Source organism: Misgurnus anguillicaudatus, chromosome 24 (genome assembly GCF_027580225.2).
Source record: "Misgurnus anguillicaudatus chromosome 24, ASM2758022v2, whole genome shotgun sequence".
Taxonomy (NCBI): Eukaryota; Metazoa; Chordata; class Actinopteri; order Cypriniformes; family Cobitidae; genus Misgurnus; species Misgurnus anguillicaudatus.
The window spans coordinates 45217544-45229325 of record NC_073360.2 but is presented as its reverse complement, the minus strand read 5'-3'; the positions used below and the strand labels follow the sequence as shown (position 1 = coordinate 45229325).

Below are 11782 nucleotides of genomic sequence, written 5' to 3'. Positions count from 1 at the left end.
TTAAACTATTGTTAAAAAGAAACACTTGATAAAATAAGTAGCCTGTCTTAAATGGTCAAAAATCCTCTTCAAATGTGGAACTAAATAATTTGAATCTTAATAAAGTTTTATTAAAGTCCTCATGTGTAGAAGGTTTTCTGAAGAACTTTATTTTATTTTTCCTCGTCACCTGTTAATTTATAGGTTTATAAGAAAACCAAATTAGAAAAACATCAAAAAGAACCAGATAATCAATAACAAAAGCTTTGGTCTTTACAGTTTGATGATATTCAGATAAAAATCCTGAGTTTGTGGTTATTATATAGTTTATCGTGATTGTTAATAAAACTTTGCCTTATAGTAGAAAGTTTAACTTTAAAGATGCCAGACAGAGAGATGAGAGAGACATCACTCGTGTTTGTTTATGGATGTGTATTATAAGTCGATATATTCGCAGGTAAAGAGTTTTGGGGTTCCGCTCCTCCCCTTTACGCGCACCGTATATAACCGGGACCTGCTCGCGCAGACGGGATACACAGCAGAACGCGATCCGACACGCGCATGAGAACGCACTGACATCACTGCAGTCGAGAAATAAATCAGACACAGCTCTGTGTCTTACTGCGAGAGAAGATTTATATTTATTTGTATTAGATTAATACTGCATTAGTTGGAGTGGTTGAAGGTTTATAGGGGCGTCAGGATGGAGGCGACGCGAGCGTTATGGTTTCTGAGCTGCGTTTGGATCTCATGGGTTCAGGGTTCGAGACTCAAGACGCCAGCGTTACCCATCCAACCTGAGAGAGACCCGTTGATATCCAAAGGCTTGTCCGGTAAGAGCGCGTTTTAATGATGAAGGATTTGATAATCTTCAGAAAATATAAACATGTTTGCACTGATCTCAAGAACTTCCAATTTTCCAAAAGTTGCATTTATCTTAGTAGCTTTTTTGTACTTCTTGCATCTGTTTTATTTTAACATCTGCGTTTTACTTTCTGAATTCATTACATCTGCAAATAGTTGCTTCTCTAAAGTACAAGACAAAATCATTTGGCTCCAATTCGAGACTTTAAACAGTGAGCTTGAAAGCATTGAGGAAGCATTGAGGGAGCTTTTGCTACTTTAAACTTGGCAAAAGTCTTAGAAGATCAAACAAGTTTATTTCCAAACATGGTGTTACAATATTTAACAGCAAAATGGTTTTGAAAACAGAAACTTTGATGCAATGTGGTCTTTTTCAAGCATTTCTCTTTTCGTAGTTAAAGTTTATTCATGCGTCTTTGAGCATGTTTAGTTTAACAATAAACTGTTTAATAGTCTTGCTCTATAAAGAGAATCTGTAAACTGCAGCTGATGATCATGACCTCATTTCAGATACAATAAACGTCTTAACTCCAAATTTACTCGAATCTCTCATTGACTCGTCAAAACAAAACAGAGGAAATGTTTTGGTTACGAGTTCTGCTGTCCGGTGTGGACTGAAGAATCATATGAACGGCTTGTTGATATTGAAATCAAGTTCAAAAACACAAACACACGCTTGAGTTCATCCTGCACATACAGCCGAATCTGTGTCAGCTCTCACATTGGGATGTTTATGGTTTCAGGCTGTTCTTTCGGTGGACGCTATTATTCTCTGGAAGACACATGGCACCCGGACCTCGGCGAGCCGTTTGGAGTGATGCACTGTGTTATGTGTCACTGTGAGCCGGTAAGACACACACATGCACAAACACACACTTCAGCATTGTGTTGATCAGATGTATAAGCATCTCTCTCTCTCTCTTTAAGCAGCAGAGGAGTCGGCGTGGGAAGGTTTTTGGGAAGGTGAGCTGCAGGAATATGAAGCAGGACTGTCCTGAACCAACCTGCGATGATCCCATCTTGCTCCCGGGTCACTGCTGTAAAACCTGTCCAAAAGGTGACGCACACACACACATGCACACACACACAGATGTTTTTCTACAGCTGGTGAGACTGAACACATGGAAACAGTGTTTTGGAATGCTGTAAGACTGTAATACAGGAAAATGTGTGTCAGGAAAACACTGAAGCGTGTACGGAATGATGGAAACATTTGGCCAGCGCTGTTTCTCGTAGACGGATGGATGATTGATGGAGAGTTTGGATTCATATTATGTTGGATGATGTTAGAGCGTAGCCAGTTGGTCCGGGTTCAAATACAGGCATACCAAACACTTTTTTAGTTTGGTTAAAGGTGCAGTGTGTAACTTTTAGAAGGATCTCTTGACAAAAATGCAATATATTATACATAACTATGTTTTCAGTGCTGTATGAAGACTTTACATTATGAACGGTTATGTTTTTATTATCTTAGAATGAGCCGTTTATATCTACATACAGTATACTGCGGGTCCCCTTATGGACGTCGCCATTTTGCTCCCCCACCCTAAATGTCACAATGTTAACCTCAATGCTTGACTGCTTACTCTCTGATGTCTAAGACGACAACATTTTTGTCCAGCATCGGCCACCGTAGCTTTTTTTTTGCAGCGAGGGAGGGTGAGCAGTGGACTGAGTAGTTGGTAGCTATTTGCAACCTCACCACTAGATGGCACTAATTTTTACACATTGCAGCTTTAATGCACAGTTTACTCTTCAGTGCATTGATCGACGTGACCCAAACCTGATCTTATTATTCAACAGAAATGGACAAGCGGTTGTGCTATATCATGAATGTAGTTATGGAATTTCTGGAATATCATGGAAGGTCTATTCCAGACATATAAAGTCATGGAATATCGGGGATTTGGTGTGTCGCTTTAAATTTTAGTTTGCATTTATCAAAATGACGTCAAGGAATGAAAGTCAGGAAAAATTTGGCTTAATTTCTGTAGTACGCTCAGGAGTTTAAACATTGGCTCTATTGTATGGTACCCTCTGGAAGTGATGCAGTGATGTCATTCTAAATTGATGGTTTCCACGGTTACAGGTGACTCAGAGAGAAAAGAGGCGGAGTCTCTGTTCGAGTTCTTCCAGGAGAAAGATGACGACCTGCACAAGTCGTACAACGACAGGTCCTACATCACTTCTGAAGACATGAGCAGCAGAGACAGCAAGACAGGTAAGAGACTTTCTGCACGTGTGATGTCATAACCTAACAGATATAACATGAGGAAGTAAAATGCATTCAACTTGATTTGTTTCATTTTAGATTTTGTGGCGTTATTAACATCTGTGAGGGACTCTTGGCTGCCGAGCTCAAGTGGTGTCGCACGAGCCAGGTTTACACTCACGAAAACCAGCCTGACGTTTTCCATCACATTCCAGAGGTAACACACAAACATGTGATGAGGTCATCAGGTCATACCCGTCTCTCTTTCTTCCTCCATCATTTATTCATACTTGTTTCTGTCATTCAGGATGAACAGACCCAGTGTCATCTCATTCCTGGATTCTGATGGAAACACAGCGTTTGAGTTTAAAGTTCCCCGGACAGACACAAACATGGTGAGCACAACGTCTGTCTGTCTGTCTCGAATGTAGTGTCTTGCTAATTATCTAAATATTTTATGCTGTTTGTGTGTTTTCAGATCTGTGGAGTTTGGAAGAATCTGCCAAAGTCTCATCTCCGTCAGCTGGAGGCGGAGCAACTCATTGTATCCATGGCAACCGAGGATAACAGGAAGGAGGAGCTAGAAGGCAAAATCATCAAACACAGAGCTCTGTTCGCAGGTGTGTGTTAACTAAATCTGTTTATATGTGATGATCAAATTCACGGTTTAGATGTTAATGTCCTGCTGTTCGTTGTCTGACAGAAACGTTCAGTGCGATCCTCACTTCTGAAGAGATGCATTCTGGGATGGGCGGCATCGCCATGCTCACGCTCAGTGACACGGAAAACAACCTGCATTTCATTCTTATAGTACAGGGACTCATTCAACACGCAGAGAAACGTAAGCATATGCACAACACACTGAATCTGTAATATATTTCATTTCAATTTTAGGTGTAAATACTTAATAATTTGATTGTTGTTTATGTTCAGCGTCTGTGAAGGTTCCAGTGAGGGTGAAACTTTTGTACCGACAACATCTGCTGAGAGAAATACGAGCAAATATCTCTGCTGAGGTGAGATACTCTTATAACATTTTATCTTGAGTAAATAATCAGAGAGAATCACGTTTGTGTGCTTATTTTAGTCTGTAGATTATAAACTTTAAAGGGGACATATCTTGAAAATCTGACTTCATGTTTAAGTGCTATAATTGGGTCCCCAGTGCCTCTATCAACTTAGAAAATGTGTAAAAGATCCAGTAACTTAGTTTTGGTAAACCATTCTCTGTACGCATGTGAAAAAATAGGTAATTTGGCTCCCCTTATGATGTCAGAAGGGGATCTTATTATAATAATACCGCCCCTTAATCTGCACTATACAACCACAGCGCTGCCATTTAGTGCAGAGAGAAAGAGAGAAAAAATAATTGACAGTGCTTGAGTTTTAACAAACAGTCATTATGGTGATCAGTGTTTGCATTATCAGCTCATTTGCATTTTAAAAGACACACCCAAAAACAGCTAATTTTTTCTCACACCTACAAAGTGTCAATTTTAACATGTTATAATAAATTATCTATATGATATTTAAAACTTCACATATGTACTCTGAGGACACCTTTAAAAAGTCTCATAATATGACCCCTTTAACACAGTATCTTCATGCTTTCTGACACCTGTCTGTGTGTTTTCGTGTGTAGGACTCGGACTTCGCAGAAGTTCTGTCGGATCTGAATAGTCGGGAACTCTTCTGGTTGTCCCGCGGGCAGCTGCAGATCGCCGTGGAAACCGAGGGTTCAAATCCCCGTCAGATATCCGGACATATTTCTGGAAAGACGTCGTGTGACAGTGAGTCATTTTATTTAATAATCAATTTGTTTGGAAATGGTTTCATCCACACTACACTACACAAGCGTATAGTCATAAAGTGAATTTTGATTTCTCTGACTCTTTAACTCCTTTCTCGCCGTTGACGAAGAGAAAATGCTTCCCTGCCATTTACAAATTTTTACGGAAATCCATATTTTCGCTATTAACCACTAGGTGTCGCTTTTACACAACTTATATAACACTAAAACATCCACTGATCCAAAACCAGTAAAAACTCTGTGTATGTTTTGATGATCCATCTGAATCTGATCTCTAACAAAAGTCCTTCACAAAAATGCAATGATCTCAACTTTTTTGCTCAAAATGTGGTATTTTTTAAGAAACCTACCTATATTTGAGAGGTGATAACAAGAGAACAAATGAAGATAGGATGAAAGTTTTTTGTATTAAAGCAGAGTTCTTTCAATTTGATATATTATATGTTTATATATTTAAAGAAGAAAATTTTCTGGAAGGCATTAAACTTTTATGAAAATGCTGGCACTGGCTGGCAACTTTTGTTTAAAACGCTGGCAGGAAAAGAGTTAAATACATAGCAGTCCATCTGTTCGGGTCTTAGTTTGGGATTTATTAGGTATTATATTTCATCTCTGTGTCATGCATTAATCATTTTGAGGATTTCTGAAGCCAGAATTTGGTTTCCAGTCGTATCTGGTTCATGATCGAGCTCGAGAGGTTGGACATGCGAGAGAAGTTCACGTCATGTAGGATCAGATTTGATATTTCGTACTTTAAGTTGAATGCAGATTCATGCATGTGTTTAACTCTCATGTTCACAGTCACACACACACACACACACACATCTACACATACACATACTTATACACGTACACATGACGTGATGTGTTAAGAATTTGAACCCGTACGCTCCCGTGTTCCTCACGCTCTGACCTACACGTCTGTCTTCCTTTACTCCAAACCCTCCTCTCTTCTTCTCTCTTTACCTACTGGTTGGTTTTCATGGGATGACATCATTCCTGTCGTGACCTCTGACCCTGTGTGAGTTCATGTGGGTTTGATTGGTTACAGTATGACATTGAATCTCTCTGGACTCGACTGTGTTGCTTTATTTCACGTCTTGTGGATTTATTTTCTCTCATTTTCTGGCACATACATTGAGTAATTTAAAGCAATTTTATCATTTATGTTAATTATTTGATTTGGAAGTGAGGGTGTTTTCAATCAGAACAGTCATAATTTAACTCTTCGTCATTCTTCATCGTCTTTGACATACACATATAAACAGACCGATTTAACACGGATTTGCAAATTATTTCTGGTTAGTGTGTGAGAAATGTGAAGTAATCTTTCTCTAATATCTCTCTCTTTCTCTCTTTTAGCTCTTCAAAGTGTGATGTCCAGCGGTTCTGCTCTGACTCCTGTGAAAACAGGCGGTGTTGGGTCGGCTGTCTTTACTCTTCATCAGAACGGCTCCCTAGACTATCAGGTACACACACACAGACACACAAACACACATACTCTTCATCTCTCATCTCTTCATCACTATAAACTCATCGTCTCTGATGTATCACACAGGTTCTGGTGGCCGGTCTGACCAGCTCAGTGGTCGGTGTGACGATCGAGATGAAGCCGCGGCGGCGCAGTAAACGCAGTGTCCTGTATGACATCACTGCAGATTACTCTCCAGCAGGCGAGAAGGGCAGCGGGCGTGCGACGGGCGCCTGCGGGCGTGTGGAAGCTCGACACATTCACATGCTCCTGCAGAACGAACTGTTCATTAACATCGCCACGTCCGAACACCTGGAGGGAGAGTTACGTGGACAGATTCGCATATTGCCGTATAACGGACTGGACGCACGACGTCATGGTGAGAAAAACGCTTCATATACCCTTGATACATATAATCACATGACATATATGAGTTTTGTCTATATTATTATGAAATAAATGTAACTATGTATGATGAATTCATGGCACATAGATTATTAAAATGATGTTTTCTGTTTTTTGTCTCTCAGAGCTTCCGGTTCCTCTGGCTGGTTATTTCGTGTCTCCTCCGGTTCGGACGGGCGCTGGAGGTCACGCATGGATCTCTGTTGATGAACAGTGTCATTTGCACTACGAGATCATCGTCAACGGCCTCAGTAAGAGCGACGACGCCTCTATAAACGCCCATCTGCATGGATTGGCTGAGATCGGTGAGATGGACGACTCAGCCACCAATCACAAGAGACTTCTCACCGGCTTTTATGGTCAACAGGTAAACAAATCAACAGAAATGAAGATGTAAACAAAAACAGCAGTGCAATAAAGTAACAAACTATAATGTAAACAATGCTGTGATTAAAACAAAACCAAAGCTGCTCTGTATTATCTGTTAATTCACACCATTACACATGTTTAATCTCTCACTCTCTTTGTGTCTCTCTCTCTTTCTCTTTCTCTCTCTCTCTCTCTCTCAGGCTCAGGGTGTGCTGAAAGATTTAAGTCTTGAGTTATTGAGACATCTGGATGAGGGTACAGCTTATATTCAGGTCAGCACCAAAATGAACCCAAAAGGAGAAGTGAGAGGACGGGTGAGTACACGCATCTATTGTTAATCTCAAAGCAACTTACTTGTATATAAATAAATGTTAAATAAATGTAAATAAATGAATGTTTTGTTGACTATTCAATCTATTCTGCGTGTTAAATCGATCTTTATCTGTCCTCAGATTCATGTTCCTAACAGCTGTGAGTTCGGCTCCCGCGGTGAGGTCGTGGAGGAGGTGGAGTTCGATGACCTCGTGTTCGTCCGTGACCCAGCGGAGGTGAAGAAAGATCCACACACGTGTTTCTTTGAAGGAGAAGATCACGCACACGGCTCACAGTGGACTCCTCAATACAACACCTGCTTCAGCTGTACCTGCCAGGTAACACACACACACACATACACAAACATATACTCACACATATACTCACACATATACTCACACATATACTCACACATATACTCTCACATATACTCTCACATATACTCACACATATACTCACACATATACTCACACATATACTCACACATATACTCTCACATATACTCTCACATATACTCTCACATATACTCTCACATATACTCACACATATACTCACACATATACTCACACATATACTCACACATATACTCTCACATATACTCACACATATACTCACACATTTACACAAACATAGACTCACACATATACTCTCACATATACTCTCACATATACACAAACATAGACTCACACATATACTCACACATATACTCTTACATATACTCACACACATACTCTCACATATACTCTCACAAACATATACTCACACATATACTCACACATATACTCTCACATATACTCACACATATACTCTTACATATACTCTCACATATACTCTCACATATACTCACACATATATTCAGACATATATTCAGAAATATACTCTCACATATACTCTCACATATACTCTCACATATACTCTCACATATACTCACACATATATTCAGACATATATTCAGAAATATACTCTCACATATACTCAGACATATACTCAGACATATACTCACACATATACTCTCACATATACTCTCACATATACTCACACATGTGTGTCTGTATCTTTCTGAGTGTTTAATTCTCATATCAACTCTTTAAATGTCATGCAGAAGAAGACGGTGATCTGTGATCCTGTGATCTGTCCTGTGCTCTCCTGCCCTCACACTATTCAACCTGAAGATCAATGCTGTCCAATCTGTGATGGTGAGTTATTCTCTTTACTAGTCTTTATGTGGTATACACCACATATATACAATATACAAGTTTATACAATTAAAGACATATTATTTAAAGCTAAAAGTAACTTTGTAAAGGATTTCTCATATTATTGCCTCCCTGAGATGAATCGATCTGTTGTTTATTAACTTAAAAAAGTCGTTTGTATAACAGCACCTGCTAAATGCGCAATTAATCATTTGCAAAATGAATGTATATATATATATATATTAAACATTTTATTTATGTATACTTTTTATTTATTTATATATAATATACAAATATGAAAATCTTATATATATTTTTCATAACATTCATATAAATCGAATAAATATTTTTAACATATATTTGCATGTTTATATATACATACATGCATGTTTGTGTATTTTTATATACATAATAATTATGCACAGTGCACACACATATATTATGCAAAAACTATTTTGAATGCGATTAATCACGATTAATCTTTTGACAGCTCTAGTGTATTGGGTATAATAATGATGTATATATAAATACACACCACAAATGCATGTATAACTTTAAGAAAAAATATGTATATATGAAGTATTCATATTTACATATAATAAAATATAAACTAAATAATTAAATAAATTAAACATATATAAATACAAAAATGTATATACATGCATGTTTGTGTATATAAGTAATTATTATACACAGTACACACACATATATTATGCATACAAAAACTTTTATTCTGAAAATGATTAGTTGCGATTAATCGCAATTATGCAGCCCTAGTGACAACTAAAATAATTATTTACATTGTTGACATCGTTTGCTTGGACTATGGTATAATGTTGTGTTTAATGTAACATGTTTGATTTCTGTTTTTAGAAAAGAAAGAAACCAAAGAGAAAGCTGTAGTAGAAAAAGTTGATCAACCCAATCAAGAAGGTAAGAAGTTGTATATATCTATACGAATGTTGTGAATGTTGCATACACAGTGTTGTAATCATGTAATAAATGCTTCTCGTTGGTTTCAGGTTGTTATTTTGAAGGTGACCAGAAGATGCACGCTCCAGGAACGACATGGCACCCCTTCGTACCTCCCTTTGGGTACATCAAGTGTGCCGTGTGTACCTGCAAGGTGAGTTTATCACGTTCGTTCTGAGTCTGACCCAGGCTTTAGTTTTTATGAACATTAGCAGCTAACATCATTTTTTGTCATATCTCAGGGCTCCACAGGTGAGGTTCACTGCGAAAAGGTGACCTGTCCGGCACTCACCTGCAGCCGACCAATCAGACGCAACCCCTCCGACTGCTGCAAGGAGTGTCCGGTGGAGGACACGCCCCCTCTGGATGATGATGAAATGATGCAGGCGGACGGCACGCGGCACTGCAAGTTTGGTAAAAACTATTATCAGAACAGCGAGTACTGGCACCCGAGCGTGCCGCTGGTGGGAGAGATGAAGTGCATTACATGCTGGTGTGATGTGAGTTTAATATGTTATTAGGATTGGATATTTTTCAGGTTTTGTAATAACAACACAACTAACCCGTCTCTTCTCTTCATCACAGCACGGTGTGACGAAATGTCAGAGAAAACAGTGTCCGCTGTTGAGCTGTAATAATCCCATTCGGCGGGAGGGTAAATGCTGTCCCGAGTGCATAGGTAAGATCTGATGCTCGATGTGATGCCTAAAATAAAATTATTGCATTTTTATTTCATTACAGCTTGAATTCATCTTTTGTCTCTCTGTCCTGTTTGTTTCACAGAGGACTTTATGGAGAAAGAAGAAATGCTGAAGATGGCAGAGAAAAAGAAAAGCTGGAGACACTGATGTCATATTTTCTGAATGTTTGAGAGATCAGGTCGACACGAGTCGAGTGACGGGACGCCTGCCGAAACATACCAACCTTAACACAAGAAATAAAGGGAGGAGCTTCAGAAGAGAAAGAGAGAAAGGAGGACGAGAGTGTGAGAGGAGAACAGATTACAGCTGCTGGATTTGGTTTATTTTTATACGGCCTTGGTGCAAAACATCAGACGTTTGTACTGAGATTTCACACACAAACATATAAAGGAACTTCACCACAATAAACATGGTGACAGATTGTATACACAAAAGCTTTTCAGCATGACACTCAAACCTAAGCCAATCAGAAAGACTGTTGTGATGACGTCTGATTGGAGATTTGCTCTGTGGGCAAGTGGGCGTGGTCTAGACGGCGCTGTTCCGCCTACTAACGTCGGGTGTGTTTTTACGGTCGCCGACATGTAATAGTTTATGGTTAACTTTTAGTATTTTGACGGCTATTATGAATAATGTCTGTATTGCATATTTATTAAGTATGATGAATAAACAATAAAGTTGTTAAAAATTTATGTTGTAATAAACAAAGTGTGTCGTGTTGTATTTTTCTGTTCTTCTAGTAAGAAGAGATGCAAATACAATGCAGCTGTTTTGCTAAAATGAACTAACAATGATCAATAATTTTATTAATTTAACATTTATTAAAAAAGCAAGCGTTGTATACCCCATATGGCTAAAAATTTAAATATTTTAAATATAAAAAAATGGCCAAAAAATATTTGCTGAAATATATTTTGAAATATGTTTATAAAAAATATTTTCATTGATGTATTTTTGGGTTGTTTTTTGTATAGCTTGAAATATATTTTAAAAATAAATACATTTTGAAGCTTTAAAAAAAATTTTTAGCCCTTCATTTCAATCCAAGGAAATAGATTCATGTTGCAATGGAAGAAAAACTTTATTACTAACATGTAAACAGTTTTAAAGAGGTTAAAATTAAATATGTTTTAACTTCAAAAAATATACTTTATAAAATTAACTTATTAACATATATTGAAATATATATTTTGGCAAAGAATACTTTTTTCCATACGGGATGTAAAATTAGAAATTGATTTGCTTGCCTTTGAAATAGATTTTGAAATACACTCACCTAAAGGATTATTAGGAACACCTGTTTAATTTCTCATTAATGCAATTACTAATCAACCAATCACATGGCAGTTGCTTCAATGCATTTAAGGCTGTGGTCCTGGTCAAGACAATTTCCTGAACTCCAAACTAAAATCATTTCTAGGGTTTACAAAAAATGGTGTGAAAAGAGAAAAACATGCCTTGTTGATGTTAGAGATCAGAGGAGAATGAGCC

The 11782-nt window shown here is 38.0% G+C and overlaps 1 protein-coding gene across 2 annotated transcripts; it reads left to right on the top strand.

Annotated features, from left to right (window-relative positions):
• Positions 1 to 537: 537 nt before the first annotated feature.
• Positions 538 to 11001, top strand: LOC141361467 (chordin-like). 2 transcript variants are annotated; one of them, XM_073862834.1, is made up of 21 exons: positions 538 to 812; positions 1587 to 1690; positions 1771 to 1900; positions 2933 to 3064; positions 3155 to 3272; positions 3363 to 3450; positions 3534 to 3675; positions 3759 to 3896; positions 3989 to 4071; positions 4698 to 4845; positions 6228 to 6334; positions 6424 to 6715; positions 6867 to 7108; positions 7311 to 7424; positions 7563 to 7760; positions 8525 to 8618; positions 9492 to 9551; positions 9641 to 9744; positions 9833 to 10090; positions 10176 to 10269; positions 10374 to 11001. In XM_073862834.1, exons 1-21 carry the CDS (start codon positions 683 to 685, stop codon positions 10436 to 10438), a joined length of 2841 nt encoding a protein of 946 aa, XP_073718935.1. In that variant the 5' UTR covers positions 538 to 682; the 3' UTR covers positions 10439 to 11001. The 2 variants fall into 2 exon arrangements, with proteins under 2 accessions (XP_073718935.1, XP_073718936.1); XM_073862835.1 differs by having other exon boundaries at positions 539 to 812; positions 1774 to 1900; positions 10374 to 11000.
• Positions 11002 to 11782: the final 781 nt, after the last annotated feature.

Bases quoted from the DNA above. Each gene is read 5' to 3' on its own strand.
- LOC141361467 (XM_073862834.1), top strand. From the start codon at position 683: ATGGAGGCGACGCGAGCGTTATGGTTTCTGAGCTGCGTTTGGATCTCA. The intron at 3,451-3,533 runs GTGAGCACAACG...GTGTGTTTTCAG, and splicing joins CCCGGACAGACACAAACATG to ATCTGTGGAGTTTGGAAGAA. The intron at 7,109-7,310 runs GTAAACAAATCA...TCTCTCTCTCAG, and splicing joins CCGGCTTTTATGGTCAACAG to GCTCAGGGTGTGCTGAAAGA.